The 24,170-nt window shown below is 41.2% G+C and overlaps 3 protein-coding genes across 4 annotated transcripts in view; 2 read left to right on the forward strand and 1 right to left on the reverse strand.

Annotated features, from left to right (window-relative positions):
• pear1 (platelet endothelial aggregation receptor 1) overlaps positions 1–4,667 on the reverse strand; it is a 54,309-nt gene extending 49,642 nt beyond the window's left edge. For both annotated transcript variants that reach the window (XM_065298213.2, XM_065298212.2), the window contains exon 1: positions 4,441–4,667. The gene's annotated coding sequence lies outside the window, so the exon portion shown is untranslated. The remainder of the gene's footprint in view (positions 1–4,440) is intronic.
• A 1,828-nt stretch (positions 4,668–6,495) lies between these two features.
• On the forward strand, positions 6,496–11,695 carry pdia7 (protein disulfide isomerase family A, member 7). The gene is made up of 13 exons (XM_065298214.2): positions 6,496–6,806; positions 7,231–7,309; positions 7,518–7,635; positions 7,757–7,864; positions 8,023–8,152; positions 8,260–8,373; positions 8,468–8,593; positions 8,670–8,852; positions 9,032–9,140; positions 10,445–10,573; positions 11,018–11,097; positions 11,211–11,268; positions 11,338–11,695. The coding sequence occupies exons 1-13, from the start codon at positions 6,661–6,663 to the stop codon at positions 11,425–11,427; spliced, it is 1,470 nt and encodes a 489-aa protein (XP_065154286.1). The 5' UTR covers positions 6,496–6,660; the 3' UTR covers positions 11,428–11,695.
• Positions 11,696–18,794: 7,099 nt separating this feature from the next.
• Positions 18,795–23,970, forward strand: cct3 (chaperonin containing TCP1, subunit 3 (gamma)). Its single transcript, XM_065298209.2, has 14 exons — positions 18,795–18,921; positions 19,462–19,523; positions 19,606–19,656; positions 19,792–19,854; positions 19,938–20,034; positions 20,940–21,057; positions 21,538–21,724; positions 21,977–22,126; positions 22,213–22,345; positions 22,442–22,523; positions 22,648–22,828; positions 22,963–23,208; positions 23,290–23,421; positions 23,526–23,970. The coding sequence occupies exons 1-14, from the start codon at positions 18,894–18,896 to the stop codon at positions 23,622–23,624; spliced, it is 1,629 nt and encodes a 542-aa protein (XP_065154281.1). The 5' UTR covers positions 18,795–18,893; the 3' UTR covers positions 23,625–23,970.
• The last annotated feature ends 200 nt before the right edge of the window (positions 23,971–24,170 follow it).

A 24,170-nucleotide genomic window follows, 5' to 3' on the forward strand; every position in this document is an offset into this window, starting at 1 on the left:
ACATTTGGATCAGAATGAGATTACCACACTGCCCATGCAGACAGATACAAAATACAGCAGGATAAGCCATTTGTAAAGCTTATTCTTATTCTTATTATTGTTTATTTTTATGAAAATATTTCCATATTTATTATTATATTTCCAGAGGTTTGGTTCATACCTGGATTAAGTAAACTTAAACAGTTTGATATACAACACTGAGCCTTCCCTAGGACCTAAAAGGAGCAGTAAGAGGGAAATCAGGTGTGTGATCATGAAACTGAAGATCTCATCGTATTTTCAGAACTTCTTTTCAAATGCAAAAATGCTTTGTATTTTATTTGGCAGCTTAAAAACGTACTGTTTCTCTTTTAGCTCTCTGACAAAAATGCCAAGATATCAAGATACAAAGTTTTAAAGGAATTCAAGTTGGCATCTTGTATCTGAGAATATCACTGCATCACCCACTTGCCATCATTCAGCTCCCAAGAGGAAGTCCACTCTCCGCCAGCACATTCCTGCTAAAGCTCCCTAATTTACTCAACTGGCCATCGCTATAGAGCACTGCTGGAGACTGAAGAGGAAACCTGCTGCTTATTAAAGCTATCTTTTTATCGCCTTTTACTGCCGAAAAATAACCAGATGTTTCTGCATCTGAGCATTTGAAAGTAAAGGCTTTACCAAAAAAGCTGCACTGCATTTTGTCTGCCCTACAGGTGACTCCTGTAAAGGGATTTTCAATGTCCCTCTCCAGTCACAGTTCAAATCATATTTATATCCCTATCCAAAGGATTTTTAAAAATATTGCCAAGAAGAGCAAGTCCATGACATCATCAGTCTGACCTGCTCCTCACCCATGCAAAATCACAACTTCACTCAGATAGTATTGGCCAATGACAGGACCATTAACTGTTTAATAACAAGACGTAAAATCATATTCACTGCATCTGATTTGCTACATCTAACTGTAATTTTGCTAACAAATGCATCAAAAGCTGAGAGCTTAATGGTATGTAAAGGAGACTCTATAACTTCCACAATAACAGGAAGGGAGTGAGAGGTATGGAAGAGAAAATGCGGCAGGTAAACAGAGTTTGCGAGATGCAGGACTCAGGATGTCCTGGGCAATAGAGACGACAGAGAGAGTAAAAGAGGAAACAGAGGGTCAAATTTCTGTGCTGGCAACAATTTATCAACAAATAGGAAGTATATAGAAACCTGAATAAAAAATAAAGTGTTTTTCCAGAAACACTATAAAAACTTCTTGTTGCACTTGTTCAACTTAAAATTACAATTCATTTCAACTTTCTTGACTTGTGAGGAGTTGCTATAAATAATTTAAAAAAGTAGAAATAACTTAAGCTAATTCAACTTAATTTTTTATAATTTATAGCAACTCCTCACTAATCAAGAAAGTTGAAATGAATTCATGTTGATTAAACTTAAAAATGTAAGTGCAACAAGGAATTAGATTATTTTCTTGTACATTTCCACCTGATGTGGTTAAAACGGTTTATTTTTGCATCTCAGGATCGAGGATCCATGTACATTTGTATGCATTTCATTGTTTTAAAAAAAAAGTCTCCAGTGTCTCCTCCTCTTATACAGCAGAACACCAGGGAGTTAACCAGAAACAAAACAAAAGGAAACATCTTGAAAGAAACTCCAGGTCTGTCATCCACTGTCCATTTCCCTTTCAGTACACATCCAACACACACAGTTCTCACGCTACACATCCATATTGACAAATATCTGTGTTTTTGTGCATCACACATAAATGCAAAATATTTGTCCTGACCTCATATTTGTCCACAATGAATTTTCCGACTGGATCTCAAGGGACAAACTTTAGCATAAGTATAAGTATGGAAGGTTTTTTTTCCTCTGTTGTCAACCTGCTTTAAAAAACAACACAATTCTGAAACGTTGAGAGGACAATGGCTGCAAATATAGAGGTTCAAGTTCCAAATATGATTTTTACAACAATGACTTTATTCTATAGCGCAGATGCAGAGGAGTACCACCTTCAGGCAGCACTCGGAAAAGAGAATGAACCGTCTCTGATAAACCGGTTAAACAAATAACTTTCTAATGTCATGAATCACAATATTCATAAAAAAGTGCTACTGATGGATGTCATGGCCATTTTTCCAAGTGTTCCAGTCAAATCCGAGTCCTTTCATAGGAAAGAAATATCACAAATAAGACCTGTTTAATAAATCAATTGTTTCTTCTAGACAGCAATAAAACTAAGCGGAAAGCAAATAGAGGCTTGTGTTTAAGTCTGCAGCTTCTCTCTCTTTTCTCTCAAGTTTGCCTTAAATGCTCGGACACCATAGTCTGCTATTGAAGTTTAGACATGCATTCTACTTGAAGTATGTTTCAAGTTTCTCAAATATTTGCTTGCAACCCTCAATGAGTTTAAAATTACTTTATCTCAACATCTGGTTCAGTTTCTGCTGAAGGCAGATGTTTAGAAAAAAACGTCTTAAAATGAGGTTTATGCACTTGAATGAAACAAAAAGAAAGGTTCCCTAAAGTTTAAAGGAGCATCCTTTAAGCAATAAATATCTGTTTGACAATCACAAGTAAATAAAGACATGCTACTGGTGGCTGTCATAACATTTTCTTCTTAACGTTCTCTATTGAAACACTGTAAGATCTCACAGAGGCAGCTATGCTTTTTTATTTCCCCACAGTCATCGTTCTTTTCTTCCTTGCAAAACAACATCAGGTTCCCTTTCTCTTCTACCAGTGCCAGGACTGTGGGCCCAGCGTCACACTGCAACTCATTCTGTGGCAGTTCAGCTCAATAAAATGAATTGATGTGACATGAGGGATGATGATAATACCCAGGTGTGCACACTCAAAAAATACTAGTTTTATATCAGCATTGGGTCAAAAAGGGACAAACCCAACCCATTAGGTTGGTATTTACCTATGCTGGGTTGTTTCAAATTAAATGCTGGGTTGATATAAACATTTTCTAATTCAGTTTTCTAATTTAACCCAAAGGCTGTGTTTGTCCCTGTTTGACCGTATGCTTTTGAAAATAACACGGGAGTAAACAAATAACAAAAATGCGAAGCAAGATGCTTCATTAGAAAACAATAAACTTCTGCCAAAGGACAAATTCAGGACAAAAAAGTTATTTTGGGGCACAGCACAAGATAAGGGAAGAGCTTCAGGAAGAACCCAACAAATCCAAAGCCTTTTCCTGTAAGAGCATGTGTCTTATGTAAGCATGTGGTGGAAATATTACCCACCATCCTTCTCTATTAACACAATGACCCCATCTCATCACCACCAATTTCACTATATGTTCTTTCTTCAATGCGGTTTTTATTTTCTTAAACAAATGTTCTGTTATGTATGAATTAGAAAATTATTTTGAAATGGAATTTCTATGCTGTTTTCAAACCCTAGCCTTATTTCTTTCGACATGTAGAATCAGAAATTCTGGTTTGTTAGTTGATAATTATGCCTATATCTTGGCATATGGCCTGGTCATAATCCAAAGAATTTAATTTAAAGAGATAGTGCCAACCCAGTGCTAGTGACCCAAAAGAGAACCCAGATCTAAAACAGCTGCTTTCTATTAAGGCTTTTGTATGCTGCTGTCAAGGTGAAACGTTCCTCCTGCTGAAATCAATTAATCTCTGCAGTCCAGATGTGGAACAATTGGCAGGTACAAACCCTGAACCTCTATTCATAAGCTTGACCTGATTTTAGACTGTTGTAGGAACAAACAGATGCTGATACAAACAATGAATTAACTTTACTAGTCTGGAATCATTTAGACCCATGGTCAAGGTCAGAATAAGGAGGGTCTTACATACTGAAGATCAGCTTACTTAGGGGGTCCAGTGCTTTGTTTTGTATTAAACAAAATTACATGTTACAATCTCTCCACCTTATAATTTATAAACTTTTGGATACTTTTCAAAAAACTGTTAGATCAACCAGCCATGACAGAACTGTATTGAAGAGACTTTGAAACACTACAAAATTGAACTCCATCAGCATTGCGCTTTACATTACACTTTTATAACACAGAAATACATTAAAACAGCATCTGGCAAAGATCATAAATACAAGTGTTGACTTTGTTATGGAGGAAATTTTTTTAGACTAGATAATGTACATATACAGTAGCTGCACAATTCAACAAATGTAAGTTCACCTAGAGAGTGAGCCATACAAAGAAGTAATGTACCTCTCTCGTCTAATAAAAAACTCACAAGAAAACTTCAGGAGACTTCAGAAGACTTCAAGAAGTAGGTCAGTCAGGGTGGAAGATGAGAAAATAAATAAGAAAAAGATGCAAAAACGCTTCCAGAAAAGAAAAGAAAATGAAGTGGATTCAAGCAAACATTTATGCAATTGTAATATAAAAGGTTTTTGGTGCAAAAGGGATATTCAGTTCTCTCATCGGTTGCGCAATATATAAAACTCTCTTACCTTACTGGAGAAGTGGCATTGAAATGTCTTGAACGAATATTCTTGAGTGCTCCGTCAAGAGGAAAATGGACACGGTGTTTCAGACGGACGTCCTTCTTTACGCTTTGTAAAAGTGAATCAGTAAATAAAGTTTGAAGCCGAGTCTTACTGCCAAAGTGATGGTTGAATTGTTGTGCTCGTTATCATTTACCGTATCATGTAGTTTTGTGCGCAGGAGAGCGCGCGGCGGAAAGCCCTGGGTGGGAAAGGAGGAGTGGGCACGCGTTTACGCCGCCTGTTTTTTTCTCTCCCACTTTTTATGCCCTTTTGAGCTAGCGTATGTTTAACAATTAATACTTTTAAATACATTAATACTCATACTCATAAAAATAATGCACATTTGCAAAATATAAGTAGTATGAATTAATTCTTGTGTTGCCGTAATTATTAATGGAAAAAATATTTCACCTTTAACGTTCTTTTACACTGCAAAAAAATCAACAGAGAGATTTTAAAGTATTTTCCTCATTATTTAATTTACAATTTAAGATTAAATAATATTTGGTGTAAATATTTAAGACTAAACTGTCTTCCTTTGCATCTCTTTTAGGCTGGATCTAAGTAAATTACTATACAAAACTATTTTTATTTTTAAACTTTCAAAACTGAGTGAGTTAAAAATAGTCATGTCAAATGAGATATATGGGATCTGAAACATCAACAAAGCAGACCTCTTTCTAAATTACTATTTAGAATGCCCTCTTAAAATAGCATTTGGGCTAAAGAAAGGGTAACGAACATTGGTTAGCCACTGTTCTGAAGGGTATGTGACTGTTGGTATGGTTTCCTGCTGGGTTTAATGATAAGTGACGTTCCAGTACGTATTTTCCCTTCACACATCATATTAACAGATAACCCTATATGACATGGGAAATAATAAAGAATGAAAGAAAACAGAGTTCCTGTTTCTCTCAGACACTCAGCAAAAGATGGGATGAGTCAGTTTTGGCATCAGTTTATCAGTTTAAGACCAGAGTTGCACTTGCATGTTGTAGGTCTTGACAATCCCTGGATGATTTATGTTTCTTTGTATACCATCTTTTTCTAAGAAATTAAACAGAAATCTTTCGTATGAATCAGTGCACTAGTGTACTTCTTCTAGGGCCAAATGCATAAAACTGAACATTCTATTACATATCTGTCATATCCTAATGTTTACATCACTTATTTATCTGTATGTATTTATATTTTTTAATATTTTACATATTTAGAGAACTGCTTGAAATTACAAGTTACTTAGAGTGACTCTGGCTATTTTGACCAGGGTACAGAAAAATAAAATTTCTATATTGCTATTATTAGACTGATAGTCACGAGTAGTCAAAAGCATATATAATGCTGACCCCTAGTGCTTGAATGGGTCACTACAATTCTAATTACTTTGTCGATCACTGATTTCCACATAAGTTGTTGACAATGTACTTTGCTGTGCGTTTCAGAAAACTTTAGCATTTTTACTTGTTGTTTTGTACTTAACTACTTTATCGCCTCATCAATTGACTTTTGCCTTCATAAAAATATAATTGATTTAATAATGTATACTTTTTAACATGTATTTAATGTTATTTATAGTATGCATAGTTTTGTAGGGTTTGGGGGGGGGTCAGTTTGGCCATTAGATGCCTAAAAATGCAATTTTACATATTTGCACATTCAATGTGAACAACACCCCCTAGCGGTGAATCATCGGAGTTTCGAAACAATATGACGTAATGGGTCCTCGTTTGCTAATACGGCTGAAATCACAACAATAGTAGAATGGACTCAAGACAATTTTCCTTTATTTATTTTTTGTTGTAGGGTATATATATATTACCCCTAGCCCAATGTTTAGTTTGTTTTAATTTTCCTGGTTATTTTGTCTAATGTTTACTAATGTTGTTGTGTTTGGTGTGAATTAGAAACATTTATTTACTTTGGTATATGCTGTATAATAAAAAATTTAATATCACGTTCCTTGGTCAATATGATACGCGCTTTAACATTTATCAAACGCTTTTGCCAGTAGAGCGCCTCTTTGGTCTTTCTGGACCATCTGGCTTCCCGTACTGCCACTCACTCTTTGCTCAAGTCGCGAGTGTACTCGTAGCAAAGTGGTATAGCAGTATTGCTAACTTTGACTTCGGTTCAGTTTCAGTGCCACTTCTGCCCCAGGTTGAGCTCATATTCGGTGTGGTGAAAATGCGTTTTGCGTGCTCTGTTGTTATCAGTCTCATACTGGTCATTGGATCTTCAGAGGGCAGCGATGTGCTCGAGCTTGGAGACTCAGACTTTGATCGCACTGCAGCCATGCATGAGACTATGCTGGTAGAGTTCTTCGCACCTTGGTATGTACCAAACATGAAGTTGAATAAATCCCTAAACCGATGCTGTTTGGTTAACAAGTTACACATCTAACTACTAGGGCTTGTTAACTGAACCTGTGTTTCTTAGTTTTTGAATGGGGCTGTCTGTAGAAGGACCTGGCTTATCCTGCATACTTCAGTTATGCATAGTAATGCACGCAAAGTGCAATTAACTCTTCGTATTCTGCACGCTGCGTAATTCTGGCAATGCATAGATCTATGTTGTGCATTACGGTCTTTAAATGTAATGATGCATAAATCTGTCATAATTCAAACAACCCTTCGGTCTAATTATTTTCTGCATGTGCATGGTTTTAATTCTATTCTGCTGTCTTAAACCTGAAACTGTCTGCCTGGTTTTGTGTATCATAAAGTATCATTTACATTAATGTTTATAATGTTTCAGGTGTGGTCACTGCCAGAGGCTGGCTCCTGAATATGAGACCGCTGCAACAAAGTTGAAAGGGACAGTGCCTCTAGCAAAGGTTAGATGTAACACTGTCAGTTCCTGTTAAAGCTGGATATCCTGCCTTTTTAACACTTCATATTAAATAGTTGTGCGAGAGAAAGAGAGACTTTTTCTTAGTTTTGGTCTGTCATCATCAGCCCTATATCAAGTGTGTTATTTTATCAAACTTTAGAATACACATATCATATGTATTAAATGACACTTTCTCTGTTGTGTTTTATCAGGTTGACTGCACAACAAACACTGAGATCTGTGAACGTTTTGGAGTAAATGGATACCCCACACTTAAAATCTTCCGCAGTGGAGAGGAAGCTGGATCTTATGATGGGCCCAGAACAGCAGGTAGGTGCTTTGTTTCTTTTATATAATAGCATATGTATATAATTCATATTTATATGTAGAGAGAGACAGACATATAGATTTAATGCATAACATTGTTTTTTCTTTGTAATCTCTTTTACAGCTGGAATTGTCAGCCATATGAAAAAGCATTCAGGGCCGAGTTCTGTTGCTCTGATCAGTGAGGTTGATTTGGATTCTTTTGTTGACAACTTTGAGGCTGGTGTGGTGGGTGAGTTGAATCTGTAATACATCTTTGTATAAATCTTTTCTTCAGTGTGATATAAAAAGTCAAGTAGTAAATAACAGAATAAATCTTATACAACAGCATGTGACTGAAGTTCTTTCTTTCTTTTCTTTTGTTTCTCTCTCTTTTTTCCTACGCCTCAGGCTTTTTCTCTGGGGACGACAGTGAACAGCTTGCAGAGTTTCTGAAGGCATCTAGTGCCATGAGTGACAGCTATCGATTTGCCCATTCTACTGATGTGGGAACAGGTCTGAAATACGGTGTAGTTGAAGAGTATGTATGACCTAAAACATTAAGACCGTATGTTTTGTTTTAATACTGTTATATTGTTTTTCACATGTTATTCTGAGTACACTTCCCTCTTGTTCGGATTCATTTAGGTGTGTTCTGCTGTTTCGTCCTCCACGCTTGAACAGCAAGTTTGAGGACAGTGTGGTAAAATACACTAAACCGGTTTCATTGTCCTCTCTGCGCACATTCATCAGAGACAATGTGTAAGCTACTCCATAATCCCAGTACAGTTTTATTTTATTGTTGTTTATGTCCCCATATCTTTCCCATTTAAAATTTCTCTTGTTCTTCTCATAGATTTGGGCTCTGTCCACATCTGACCACTGAGAACAGGGAGACTCTGAGGGAAAGTGACCTGCTTACAGCATACTACAATGTAGATTATATACGGAATATTAAAGGCACAAACTATTGGAGAAACAGGTGAGGAGTCATTCAGTGCAACATCACTGATTCATTTCAGACCACTATTGAAGCTCTGCTTTTCTTTTGATCTCAGAATAATGAAGGTGGCGACACAATTCCAGGGTCGAGGTTTGAATTTTGCGGTTGCAGATAGGCAGGAGTTCCAGGATGAGCTTGAGGAGGAGTTTGGTTTGGGTCTGTCAGAGGAAGGAGACATTCCCCTCATCACCATCCGAACCAGTGCCGGACACAAGTACAGCATGCAAGAGGAATTCACGTGAGTCTTGCAACACATCTAATGCTCACGCCATACATACTGCTTACAATTTGTCCAATTTCACACTTTGTACAGTATGAGCAGTCTGGTAAGAAATAAATTAAACATTTGAAAACTAAGTCCAAGAATCTTCAGAACTTTAGTCAGTGTGTTTAATTAGCCCTTCTATTTGTTTTTAGGAGAGATGGGAAGTCCTTGGAGAGGTTCTTGGAAGATTACTTTGATAATAAATTGAAAAGATATGTTAAGAGTGAAGCTGTTCCAGACTCTAACGATGGCCCTGTCAAGGTACATCAAACACTTTGTATATGACTTGAAATTAATCTTTCTGTCTGTCATTGATATTGATGATATGTTCAAATAGTATAATCTGTATAGACCAATTTAGAGTAGATGTCACAGTTACGTCACTGCAAGCTGCGCGCGCAATGCGGTTGCAGAAAAACTGTGGAAATGAATTAGACACGAGTGAAACGAGCAAGGTAACTCACTAGAAAATGTCCTGTTGTGCTGTTAAGTGTCAGAATAAGAATGCCAAAAAAGATGGCTTTCATTTTTATAGAATACCATCGTCGAAGACATCATTTGAAGATAAACGTAGGTGTTTATGATTACAATAAGCCCTTAAACGGACAGAATGGAGCGAGGAAATCATCTGGAAATCTTTTAATAATTAGAATAGAAAATAAGTAGAGAAGATGTCCGGTGTTCTGTCGAAAGTCTGTTCCCTCTATGTGTCTTATAGCGTTTTTATCACGTTACAATTATAATTTATTCAGAATAAATGTTTTTTTATACAGAAAAAGCAATAATATCTTTTTTTTATATTTCATATTTTTTCGTTTTCTATTATTTCTTTTTATTTCCTTATATCTTAGCTTATGTCTTCTTCCTGTTTGTTCTAAAATTATTATGTTTACATACTTAATAAATATATAAATATAGCACACACACATGATGTAAAGTGTTATTAATATATAAACAGGCCTTTTTAATGTATGTTTAAACATAATACTTTAATAATAGTTTTAGAACTAACACGTAAGATAAATATAAGAAAGAAATAATAGAAAATAGGAAAATTATGAAATATTTAATAAACGCTATTATATATAATACATGATAGTATTGCTTTTATATGTACTTTAGCTATTTAGACTGTAAAAATAATTGATTTAGCAAAAAAAAACAATACATATACATTACATACATGCATATCAGTAGCCAAGCCATTTAAACTTTTTATCTATCTAAAAAATAAACGTAACGTGATTAAAACGCTATAAGAAAAATTGCACTAAATGGAAACATAGGGGAATCAGACTTCGACAGAACACCGGATCCATAAAAATCACGGTTTAATGCTAAAACACTTCACAACGCTACTGCGGAGCAGTCACTTTCTGCAACCAGTTTGGCTCCGCCCACAAAAAACGTCATCTCTGTTTGCAAACACGAAATTGGTCTATACAAATTTATATTTCAAATGAATATAATTTTTGAGAGAAATCAAAAATTAGGTTTAATAGGCTTGTTTGCCTAGTAAATAAATACATTTCTTGACATTAAAAAAAATCTTGAATGCACCACAGGTTGTTGTGGCCGACACATTCGATGAGATTGTAAACGATCCACAAAAGGATGTGTTGGTTGAATTTTATGCTCCCTGGTGTGGCCATTGCAAGAACCTGGAGCCCATATACAAGGAGCTTGGAGAAAAGGTTTGGCAGATTGATCTGTTGTTCTAAAAGCCATGTGTTGTTGGTTGCACATCTTTTTGAATAAAAGGCAGGGTGCATAATCTCTGAAAGCCAATGTTGACATTTGAAATCACCTAAACAAACACGCCCATACCCCAATAGAATCTAGACCTTCTGTCGATAGACCTTCCCCACACATACGCATCCCAGGCAAGTATGTTATTTAGTAGACACGCACCTTACTGCTGATTGGCTACAAGTGTGCTTTGGTAGTCAGCCCGACTCTCTTTTCCAAAGCGTTTTTCAGATATCGTGCACTCCGCCTTTAATATCTGCATTGCATTAACATCAGGAAATCAATCAATATTATAAAACATAGTATCCAAGTATCTTTGTGCTTGCAAGCATTTTTTTTTTTTTAATGTTATTGTGGTAGAATTCATGTTTTTGTTTTTTGTATCCCAGCTTTCTGGGGACCCCAGCATTGTTATAGCCAAAATGGATGCCACTGCTAATGATGTTCCTCCTAATTATGACGTCCAAGGGTAACTTTTTATCTATCTATTGTTAATCTCCATTTATAATCAATTGCATCAGATCTTTATTTGCATTCTACCTTTTCATCGTTGATTCATCACATATTTTATCTAAATTATAGATTTCCAACAATTTACTTTGTACCATCTGGACAAAAAGAGCAGCCACAGCGATATGAGGTAATACTCACAGATATTGTACTTCAATTAAAAGCATATACTGCTATTTACTAATAAATCTTTTTCCAGGGTGGTCGGGAGGTTAGTGACTTCATCAGCTACTTAAAGAAAGAAGCCACAAATCCACTCGTCCTTAGCGACTCAAGGGAGGAACTGTAAACAAACATAGAGACAGTGACTTTAAGGTAGAGATATGTACAGAGCCACACTGAAGAGATCATTTGATCGTCAGTACAACTATTTTTTCACAGCTTCAAAGCAGCTATATAGTATGAAATTGAATGGAATCATTGATGCCCATTTGGCCCACTGCTAAAGCTGCTATTCACTTGTAAAGTGTTAGTGACTGTAAACTAAAACTGCGTATATGTTAAGGATTGTGGTTTAAAAAGTTAAATACTGATGTCTTTTAAAAATCAGTTCCCTTTCAGTCGGTCACTACGACGTCACGTCGTGACCGACGAATTGGGAACCGCTTCGCGGGTGACCTATCTGCTTCGAGAAACCTTTAAAACGCCAATGAACTTGGCATGCAGATAATTGCATCTGCCGGCGCCGCCCCGCCGCACAGGTATTTAATGAGCGGCAGGTGCAGTTATCAAATCAGCTTTTTAGCTTCGAAAGCTGGCAGACTGACTGCTCACGAGAAGCTACTCTCTGCTCTTTGGAGAACTCTGCGTGTTTGATTTGGTTGGGCAAAGGCATTTCAGCGGAGGCTCGCGGGTGTTCCACCTCTCTTTTTAATTTTTTTTCTCACTCTTAGTTGAGTGTGTGCGTAGCCGTTCCCCTGTGTGCTTCATCAACATCAGCACATTAAAAGAGTGTTTCCTCTAAAAGAGTATTGCGGTGTTCTGCGTCTTTTTAAAGACAGCATTTCACTTGCACTGAGGCAGGAGCGTCTTTTTAAAGATGTCTTTCTGTCCGTGTTTCTGGATGCGGCAAATGTATGGGTCCCCGGGTGGCCACGATCGTCCTCTCTCGTGCGCAAGAGTGCATGCTGAGGCGGCGTTCGTGGAGGGTTCATACTCCTAAGAGAGCGTGAACCTCTTGGATGGCGGAGACGGGTTTCGTACCTCCGGGAACGTCACCCCCTTTTTTTCCGTTGCGGAGCCCCGTTAAAGGTGCGGTGGCAAAACTCCGGAAATTTTATCTCCGTATAAACGGTGCTGAATCGGTTAGCTGGTTCGTCCAGTGACTCTCAGCACCCCCATCCACAGCCAGAGGTGCCGTAAGAGACGGGTGGCGCGTGTTCTACGTGCTCTCGTCCTCTTTCAGTCCTCACGAGGATTCTATGTCTGTCACAGCATCGGAGAGGGGGTCGTCTATTCGGTCGCCGACTCGGACCCACTCCCGCCTTCGGGTTGGGTAGGGGCTCCCGTGCTCGACCCCGAGTGGCGGCCATGTACGTTCGGGAGCGCGGAGACGGTCTGTGTGGAGCGGAGAGCTCCTCCCCCACCCGCACCGTCCCGCCTAGATGATTGGCACTTCAGGACTGCAAGAACAGCCCCAACCTTCTGTGCCTTTCTTCCCGGGGTGCATGTTGGTTGACACGGTCATGGAAAACTCGTTTTCCTCCCGGAACCGACCGTTCAGCCATCACCTCTCACCTCTCCTGACGGCGGGGCCGCTAAGGGTTATGCTGCTCCAAGAGACCAGCCTCCCTCCCCTCACAGACCCACGGGCTTGTGAGAGGCGGCCTCTGCCGTGCGCGCCATGGCGCGATGCAGGTCCGCCAGGCTACGGCACTGAAGGATCTGCACAGGCGAGGTCACGGTCCGGCAACTAAAGAATCCTGTGTGGCTCTGACCTGGCGCTACGAGCGACTGGGTTCACCCCACAGGCCGCCGGACGTGCTATGCCCACCCCCCGGTGGTCCAGGGACGCCATCTCTGGTTGTGTCTTGCGGGCATTAAGTAGGTCATTAATAATCGCCCTAATGTTCCTTTTTAGACCAGCCATTTCGGCGACGCGGCTGAGAGTGTCCAACAATGATCGGCCGCTTTAGAGCAGACTGAGGCTTCATGCCACGTCGGAGCCTAGCTGCCCCCTCCGATACGTCAGTATATTGGTCTGCTTTTCGCCGAGGGTGTCCTGCTACGGCTTTTTCGTTCCTTCATCCCGGCAGCTCTGAGGAACCTGTCGTAAGCTGTTCACCCGCCCACTCAGCCCGCTACAAAGGTGGAAAATGAAACTTAGCGGCTCTGAGTCGGGCGACCTGAAGATGGAGAGGATCGCTCGTCAGGAGATGGTGAAAATATCACTCCCCCCCCACCCCGTAGGAGGGCCGGGTGGGGAATCCTTGGTTTCGTTTTGTGTTCCGCCGACTTCAATCGGCACCCACTAACCTCAAAGAGCGAATTCCTCTTCTTTCTCCAGGTCCCCGGAGGCATATAGGAGCTTCGGACGGGCTCAAAACCCTACATTCTCCTCTTCCTCATTCGCCAGCGGATGTATCGAGCGGGACATCTACAAGGGAGCCCCTTTGCTCAGCATCCATCAGCGGTCTCGGGTGAGTGTTTCATTACACACAACATCTCACAATGCGGCCAAAGAGCACGCGTCGTTGAGTTCCCCGTCTCCGCTCGCCACGGGTACACATCGTGCCGTTAATTTCCTCTCGCTCGGTATCTGGGGGCCTGGAAAGAGCTTCCCAGCCCGTCGCGTTGGCTTTTACGCACGATCCGTCTCGGTTATACATTCAATGTGCCCGGTTACCTCTCAAATATTCAGGCTTCACCACGGTGAAGGCTGCCGATGCGCACGTACTGCGTGCGGAAGATTGCTGTCCTATTGGCGAAGGACGCGATCGAGCCGGTCCCTCCAGCCGAGATAAAGTCGGGGCTTTACAGCCCTTACTTCGTTGTACCCAAGAAGAGTGGCGGGTTGCGTCCGATCCTAGATCTGCGTACTGAGTCGAGAATTCACAGAATTCACATTCACAGAATGGTGTTCAAAATGTTTACGCAGAGGAGCATATTTTAATGCATCCGCCCATAGGATTGGTTTGCAGCCTTCAACCTGAAGGACGCGTACTTTCATGTCTCCATACTTCCCCGACACAGGCCGTTTCTCCGCTTTGTGTTCGAGGGGTGGGCATATCAGTACAAAGTCTCACCGTTCGGGCTTTCTCTCTCTCTCCCTGTGTCTTCACGAAAGTTGCGGAGGGCGCACTGCAGCCCCTGAGAGAGAGAGAGCGGTGTTGGCGTTTTGGCGTATTGGCTCATAATAGCTCAGTTTCGTCAGATGCTGTGCACACACATAAATCGTGTACTTAAACACCTCGCTCGTCTCGGTCTTCAGGTCAACTGGGAAAAGAGTAAACTTTGCCCGGTGCAGAGGATCTCTTTTCTCGGAATATAACGGGATTTGGTCGATTTAACAACACGTCTCATAGAAGCGCGTGTTCAGTCAATTCTGACTTGCCTAAACATTTAAAGGCAGGGTTGCGGTTCCACTAAAATAATTTTAAAAACTTCTGGGGCATATGGCAGTAGCTGCGGCTGTGACACCGCTCGGGCTGCTCCATATGAGACCGCTTCAGTGTTGGCTTTATGACCGAGTCCCGAGGAGAGCGTGGCTCACCGGCTTTCACAGTATTATAATTACATCGAGATGCCGTCACACTTTCACCCCGTGGTCAGACCCAGCGGTTCTCAGGGTGTGGATGCCACTGAGATAGGTCTCCAGGCATGCTATTGTTGGCAAAAATGTCTCTACAACGGGGTGGGGAGCTACGTACGGCGGGCTCGTCGCTTCGGGGGTCTGGTCGACATTCCAGCGACATTGGCATAAATTGCCTCGAGCTGTGCACTGTATATCTTGCGCTCGTCCGTTTCATCAACGCGATTCGATGCTTAAGATGTATTAGTGCGCACCGACAAAACTGCGGCTGTAGCGTATATCTATCGCCAAGGCGGTCTGCGCTCTCGTCACCTGTCGCATCTCGCCCGTCTCTCCTCTTCTGGAGTCAGAAGTATCTGAGGTCTCTTCGCGCCATTCACATATCGGGGTCGCTGAACACAGCGGCAGACGCGCTCTCACGAGCAGCGCGCCCCGGCGAGTGGCGGCTCCACCCCCGGTCGGTTCAGCTGTTTTGGAAATGTTTCGGCAGAGCAGTTAGATCTGTTTGCTTCTTCAGAGACAACCCATTGTCGCCTGTTTTATTCATTATCCGAGGGAACACTCGGCGTGAATGCACTGGCACACAGCTGGCCGCGGGGTTTCCCCCCAGTAAGCTTTATTGCGCAGACACTGTGCAAGTCAGGGAGGACGAGGAGCGCATTCTATTAGTTGCGCCGTACCGGACAACTAGGAATTGGTTTAACAGAATTCACTCTCCTCGCGACAGTCCCTCCCTGGCTGATTCCCTGGCACATTATGGCACCCTCGCCCCGATCTGTGGAACCTCCATGTGTGGTCTCTGGACGGGGCGCGGAGGTTTTAGGTGATTTACCCCAGGCGGTATCTAACACCATCACTGTAGCGCGAGCGCCGTCTACGAGGCAGGCGTATACGCTGAAATGGAACCTGTTTGTTGTATGGTGTACTTCTCAACGAGAGGACCCCCGGGAATGCTCGATCAGTATTGTGCTTTTATATCTCCAGCACCGCTTGGAGAAGACACTTATCATTAAAGTAGATATCGCGGCAATATCCGCGCATCACGTACCCATAGACGGTAGATCTGTGGGTCAGCACGATCTGGTCATTAGGTTTTTAAGAGGTGCACGGAGGCTGAATCCTTCGCGCCCTCCCTCTATTCCTCCTTGGGACTTGTCCATGGTGCTGAAAGCCCTTCAGGACTGCCCTTTCGAGCCTCTGCGGACTGTGAGCGTCAGGTTTCTCACTATGAAAACTTTGACGCTCCTCGCATTGGCTTCTATTAAAAGGATAGGGGATCTTCATGCATTTTCGGTCAACGATTCGTGCCTTCAGTTCGGACCGGTTGAATCCAGCGTTACACTAAGACCCCGGCCGGGCTACGTGCCTAAAGTTCCCACCACTCCCTTTAGAGATCACGTGGTGAATTTACAAGCGCTGCCTTTGGAGCAGGCAGACCCAGCCATGGCTTTGTTATGTCCTGTGCGTGCATTACGTGTGTATGTGGATTGCATTCAAAGCTTTCGGACCTCAGAACAGCTCTCTGTCTGTTACGGTGGTCAGCAGAAAGGGAAAGCTGTCACTAAACAGAGGATGTCTCATTGGATTGTAGACACAATCGCCCTGGCTTATGAAAAACAGGGCATTCCTTGCCCTTTTGGGTTGAGAGCCCATTCAACCAGAAGCGTGGCTTCATCTTGGGCTTTGGCTCGTGGTTCCTCACTTTCAGATATTTGTAGAGCTGTTGGCTGGGCGACACCTAATACGTTCACTAGATTCTATAGTGTTCGTGTTGAGCCGGTATCCTCTCGAGTTCTCTCGTCAGATCAGTGAGAACATCGAGGAACGGCTCCTGTGTCGGCTTGGTGCCTTTCTTTTCGGTGCTGCACGACCGCACCATTATGGAAGGCAGTTAAGGCAAAAACGTTACAAAAAGCTGTTTTTTGTCTCCTCCACCGCTTGGTGGCCGATGTTGCGGAGCATCGGCTGCCAGCCTCTCACTAGATGTATCCTTGACTATCTGGGTGAGGCTAGCGCCCACATTGCGCCCCCTAGTGGTTTCTTTGTGAGTATTTCCGTGGAAAGTTTCTGATTTACCATGTTTCCCTTAGCGGAGTTCGTTCCGCGCCTCTCTAGTGTTGCTAAGAGAGTGTATTTTTTATAGACCTCGTGTCTTTTTATCCATCACCTTAGTGGTAGACCCCTAGAGGGTTTTCTTTCCGCAGCGATCTTAGTCCCGCCTGACGAGTTCGCTTCCCAGTTCGCCTAGTCACTATCGTGGGTTAAGGAACAAGTAGTGACCGGCCTCTGCTTCAACCCCATTTCCGTTCCCTTAAAGAGGAGAGTCGGAGGGTTTATGCAGGCACTGGAAGGGTCAGCTTCAGTGGCGCTTTGGTAGGGATTCCCAATTCGTCGGTCACGACGTGACGTCGTAGTGACCGACTGAAAGGGAACGTCTCGGTTACATATGTAACCCTCGTTCCCTGAAGGAAGGGAACGGAGACGTCACGTCCCGTCGCCACAGTTTGCTGTTCCACTGCTGATATCGGCCGGACCCTTTCCTTCTGTCCAGCTTTCTCAGCAAAAAATAGCTGATTTGATAACTGCACCTGCCGCTCATTAAATACCTGTGCGGCGGGGCGGCGCCGGCAGATGCAATTATCTGCATGCCAAGTTCATTGGCGTTTTAAAGGTTTCTCGAAGCAGATAGGTCACCCGCGAAGCGGTTCCCAATTCGTCGGTCACGACGTGACGTCTCCGTTCCCTTCCTTCAGGGAACGAGGGTTACATATGTAACCGAGACGTTATTTATCAATCTGCTGCCTTTATTCAGTTTTCAGCCACACTTTTTGTTCAAGTCATTTGCAAATTCACTGCATATAAGACAATTTCCAGATTTCCTACTGTGTTTACAACGTTTATTTAAAGACCGTTTTTTTTATTTCATAGGTTATATATGTTATTGTAGCATCCTATAACCATATGCTAATGTATATCACTGCTTAATACAATTTCACCAACATTTATGTTGTTTTTATATTTATTTTGGGATGGAGTATGGAGTACACCAAATGTTTGCACAGCGTTTACCTTCACTAACTATAGGATTAGTAAAGCTTACAGGTCAAAAATGTATGTGCCAAGATCACAGGTGTACCATACAGTAGATTGTCTGAATACTTCTGTATAAAATAAGAGTCAGTTTTACAACATTACAAACATCTTTATGTTTAGTTTACAATTTGTGTGAATGTTACTGCAATGTACATTGTCATTTTAAATAATTGTTTATGGTCCATTTAGATAGTTCCATAAAATGGTTTGTTTCAAATCTGTACGACTCTGTTGGGTTTTTATAACTGTGCAGTAACAGCCTGTGAAAAGAATAAAAAAATAGTAAAGTTACCTTCAACCTCATATTTGTCTTGTCAAGTAAAAACATCCATTAAAGGCTGATCTCAGATCAGATCCTCCGTTTATTCATCTGAGGAATTGTGAGTAAACTTATTTCAGGCTAGTAAATCTTTTAGCACTTATTTCTGAAACTGTGTTTATGTATTTAAATAAGAGTGTTTCATGTTTGCACACACAATAAAGGAGGATAAACACATCTGACGTGTTGAGCATTTTTTTTTTATAATTTGCATAAATCGGAAAATGTATCCCTTAGCTTAGACTGTATATTTTATTCAATATAATATAAGTCTTTATATCTCTAAAATAACTAGTTTAGATATTATCACAAATAAACATGGTAAACTTAAGGCATTGTGTGGATGTGAAAGCGCTCTCTTCATTGCTCAAATAAGGCTTCTTTCGAGAACTTTTCAGAGCGGCCCATCGTAGACCCGCCTCTAAGGAGTGTGCTAACCTCTTTGTGATTGGTGGAGTGGGATGTATGTCAAACATTTCTCGTTTGCTTATTGGTCCGCTGTGTGACGGAACACCCAGTTACGCCTCGTGCATCCTCCCTTCTACCGTTGTGCGCGTTGTCCGGTGCCGGTGAGCTAAACCACGCAGCAAAGATGATGGGCCGACCGGTTCTCGTGCTTAGTGAGTGCTGATTTCATCATAATATTCATAAATGCGTAACTCCTAATTTCGAGTGGCAAGCTGATGGATATGTTTGCTTTTAAAATAAAGGAGTTTTATAGCATCAGCGCTGAAATGCTATGCTAACTAGTGTGGCACGGTGGCCTCGCGTGTCTGACAAACTCATGTCAGTGTGGAGATTAGTCATTGTGTTAGCTTCGTAGCTAATGTTGCTCGTTAACTCTGATATTAATTCTAATGTTTCGTCACAAGTAACACAGTGAATAATAAAACTAGCACTGTTTTATTCTCAGCCATCTGTTTGTGCAGCCGGTTGTGTTTAATGCCAGTTGAAAGATTATGTATTAGCTAGCAGCAGGCTAAATGCTGACCAAGGCTGCACCCTGTCCATAATATTAGATAGAAAGATAGCGATGTATTTATTATTAGTGCTCATGTTTTTTGTTAAAGTTTGGGGTTTACGTCTTTATTTAATAAACCTTTCTTAAAATAAAAAAATATCGCTGGTAAGTTATTAATTTAATGCACATCTGATAATAGGTCAAAACGTCAAAAGAGAGTCTGGGCGGAAGGTCCAAGTAGGAAACATCAGTGCTGCCAAGGTGGGTCAGTTTTTATCTTAAATTTGACAGGCGTGTCAGAAGGAGCAAAATCACTTATCTTTTTCTTCCTCTCTTTTTTCAGACCATAGCAGATGTCATCAGAACATGTCTGGGACCAAGGGCTATGATGAAGGTATGTTTCTGATTTTTAGCACAAAAGAAATGCCATGTACATGTAATGCACAGATGAACCAGTGATGCTTTTTGTATTGCAAGTATGCAATACTATGTAAAATGTTTTATCAAATGATTTATTCTCTGTGTGCAGATGCTTCTGGATCCCATGGGTGGTATTGTCATGACCAATGATGGCAATGCCATTCTAAGAGAGGTAATCTATAACACCACTTCATTGCCTCTGAACTGTATAATTTTTAGATTATTTAAATTTTCTGTGGCATTTCTTACGTTCAGATCCAAGTCCAGCATCCTGCTGCCAAATCCATGATTGAAATCAGTCGTACACAGGATGAAGAGGTTGGAGATGGGACCACCTCTGTAATTATTCTGGGTAAGAGTCATCTGTGTTATACTCTGTCTCGTAACTAAATTTGTGGGACCATATAATACTAAAAAATGTTATGGATCTGAATTATGTGACTTTAAATCCGTATTAAGAAAGCTGCAGATAATGTGTGTTAAAGCAGACACGCATCATATGAACTAAAGCAAAGACTGAAAGATCTCTTAACTCTTTCACCGCCAGCGTTTTTTACAAAAGTTGCCAGCCAGCGCCAGCGTTTTTCATGATATTCACCAAAGTTTAATGCCTTCCAGAAAATGTTCTTTAAATATATAAACATACAATATACCAAATGGAAGAACAGACCCTCTGCTTTCAAACAAAAAAACTGTTTCATCCTACCTTCAGTGGTTCTTTTGTAATCAGCTTTTGAATATGGGTAGGTTTCTGCAAAAACACCACATTTTGAGCAAAAAGCAGAGATAATTCCATTTTTGTGATGGACTTTTCATAGAGATCCCATTCAGAGCGATCTTTAAAACAGACACGGTCATGCAGCCGCTTGCCATAGGGCAATACTTCCGGGTTTAAAAAGTTGCGGAAGGGCGCCACCTGGTGGATAATAGCGGTATTGCGGAAAGACGGAAAATCTCGTCATTGGCGGGGAAGCGTTTTCTCTTAATTGACGAGATATCTCGTCAATGGCGGTGAAAGAGTTAAATAAGGACAGAAAAGTTGGTAATACATCAATCACTTCGTCTTTCGCACACGTTTTGGACATGTTGCACACATGAGGTCCTAACATTGTGTCTCTGTAGTCAGCTCCCTAGGTTTTTGAAAACGGGGATTCAGTTTTAATGGACAAATGTGTTGTACAGAGTGTAACTTTCAATGCTCAGCTATTGTTAGAGTCTTCATACTCATGATGTCGTGATGGTTTATTATGTGTGCAGCGGGTGAGATGCTGTCAGTGGCTGAGCAGTTTTTGGAACAGCAGATGCATCCTACTGTTGTGATCAGTGCATACAGACAGGCTCTGGATGACATGTTGAACCTGCTCAAAGAAATCAGGTAATCCCACACACATACGGTTTGAAAAGTTTTCTAGTTATCACTAGAGATTTGATATGTTTACACTTAAAGGGGACATTTTTACAAGACTTTTTAAGATGTAAAATAAATCTTTAGTGTCCCCAAAGTACGTATGTGAATTTATTATAGCATGATAAAATTGGCACTTTTTAGGTGTGAGCAAAAATTTGCCATTTTGGGTGTGTCCACCAAATAGCAGTGCTGTGGTTGGATAGTACAGATTAAGGAGCGGTTTTAATATAAGATGATCCCCTTCTGACATCACTAGGGGAGCCCAATTTCAAAGACCTATTTGGGTTGATAGAAGCACTGGGGACCCAATTATATTACTTTAACATGAATAAAGTCAGATTTTTATTATATGTCCCCTTTAAGGAAGGAGTATATCTTTTAAATTTGATTTTGGACTTTAGCTGTGATTGTTCTGGAGTCAGATAGTGTATCTTCTGTCCCCTACAGCACTCCAGTAGATGTGAATAATCGGGATATGATGCTGATGATTATAAACTCAGCCATCAACACCAAAGCTCTGAGCCGCTGGTCCACCCTGGCTTGTAACATTGCTCTGGACGCAGTTCGTACTGTTGAGCTCGAGGCGAACGGACGCAAGGAGATTGACATTAAGAACTATGCCAAAGTTGAAAAGGTAGGAGACAGATGGAAATAAGAGTTTATGTGTACACTTCATTCTCTCTCACTTTAGAGAAGTGGCGTCTTTGGCCATTGTATGCTGTTTTTAAGCTCACAGGTAGTATCAACTTAAAAATTCTGTATATTTCGATATAGATCAAAACCCACTAGTTTTGTATTTTTTGCACATTCTTGTTTGATTGTTTTGTCAAGGAGTTGTAAGAACATTCTTAGGCACACAACTAACTGATTTGATGAATCTATATAGGTGCCTGGTGGCTTTATCGAGGACTCGTGCGTGCTAAAGGGCGTGATGGTAAATAAGGATGTAACGCATCCCCGTATGCGAAGGCTCATCAAGAACCCCAGAATTGTTCTGCTGGACTGCTCTTTGGAGTACAAGAAGGGTGAAAGTCAGGTGAGTTGTTGCCTGAAACCAGAATGCTTCTGTGAATGCGGTTCATACAGACTTAAAACCAAGAACTTCAAATTCGCTTTCCACAGACTGATATTGAGATCACTCGTGAGGAAGACTTTTCCCGCATCCTGCAAATGGAAGAAGAGTACATTCAGCACATCTGTGAGGACATTATTCGTCTCAAACCTGACCTGGTCTTCACGGAGAAAGGCATCTCCGGTACAAATGAGAAGTAGCACAATTGTGTGTTTATGAAAAGGGATGCTGGTGAGATCAGAATGGGAGTTTCATATTTGTGGTTTGTCCTGTTTGTAGATCTGGCTCAGCACTATCTGGTGAAAGCGAACATCACTGCAATCCGTCGTATCAGAAAGACTGACAACAACCGTATTGCAAGGTGCAGAGACATCATATTTACATATATCATTGTGTGGTTGGTGGCATCTTATGACAAGATGGTTATCTGATGTCTAAACGTATGCACATCCATGTCTAATTTAGTTTGTTTTTGTGCCTTTCAGAGCATGTGGGGCACGTATTGCCAGCAGGACAGATGAGCTCCGTGAAGAGGATGTAGGTACAGGAGCTGGACTGTTTGAAGTGAAGAAGATTGGTGATGAATATTTTACCTTCGTGACGGAGTGTAAAGACCCAAAAGCCTGTACCATCCTTCTGAGAGGAGCCAGCAAGGAGATCTTGGCGGTAAGTGAAGGAAAGAGATGTATGACTTTATTGAACGTTTGATCAACTGAGCCATAGTTTGCTGTGGCTTTAGGCAGATTTTGCTTGAGGTAATTGACTTTTCTCAGTTTGAATGATGATTTTTCTCTTCTCAGGAAGTGGAGCGGAACTTACAGGATGCCATGCAGGTGTGTCGTAACGTCCTGCTGGACCCTAATCTCTTGCCAGGTGGCGGAGCAGTGGAGATGGCAGTGTCTCATCGGCTGACAGAGCGTTCACGAACAATGACGGGTGTAGAGCAGTGGCCGTACCGGGCTGTAGCACAGGCACTGGAGGTTATCCCACGTACACTCATCCAAAACTGTGGAGCCTCCGCAATACGTGTGCTCACTGCTCTCAGAGTAAGAGGTTTATTTTTTTTATTGAAGCAATTTGTAAAGGTGGTATTTCTCAATGTTTAAGTGTCTCAACTCCTTTTTCAGGCCAAGCACACCCAGGAGGGAAGCACTTCATGGGGGGTCAATGGAGAGACGGGAACCCTGGCTGATATGGAGCAACTGGGGATCTGGGAACCTCTGGCAGTTAAAGCCCAAACATACAAGACAGCAGTGGAGGTAGGAGAGTTTATATATGTATCCGTATATATGGTGACTATATTTGGATTAGAAGGTTGTCTATTTTTTTTGTTAATGTTTGAATTCTTTTATTCTTTCTCTAGACGGCCGTCCTGTTACTCCGCATTGATGACATTGTTTCTGGTCATAAGAAGAAGGGAGGGGACCAGTCAGGTGGAGCACCGATGGAGGACAGGGAGTAGAGGAACTAGACACAGGGAAAAGAAAGAGAATGAAGGAAGAAGAGTACAAAAGGACAGTTGTGAGAAAACCGCTCGCAAATGATGCTGGCAAATGATAAATGGAATGAAGCAAATATATTCACATTTGTGTGCAAAACATGGTTCTCGAGCAAATGTTTTCTAAAAGCCACTTGCACTTTGTGCTGTATCATTAGGCCAGAAGCTCTTCTACCCTCATTTAGTTTTTCCTCTGGCAAATGAAACAACCCTGGATTGGATTAGGATGTGTTTGTGCTAGTATCACTGTACTTCACTATACTGGTATTGTTACTTTGTATTTCCTACCGGTTATAAATGTAAAATCTGATCATGTTGTGTGGAAAGATTTTTTTTTTTGCTATGTGCTTTATTTGCAATTCTGACCTTTTGAGTTAACAGCTTAGAATAACAGCTTTGCTTAAATCAAACACATTAAAAAGTCTGTCAAATTAACGAATTAAAGCACTTACTGCAAACAATAATTAAAAAAGGAATCCCATTTGAATCAGATCAAAAAGTTAAAAGATT

This window comes from Paramisgurnus dabryanus, chromosome 13, assembly GCF_030506205.2.
Source record: "Paramisgurnus dabryanus chromosome 13, PD_genome_1.1, whole genome shotgun sequence".
NCBI lineage: Eukaryota > Metazoa > Chordata > Actinopteri > Cypriniformes > Cobitidae > Paramisgurnus > Paramisgurnus dabryanus.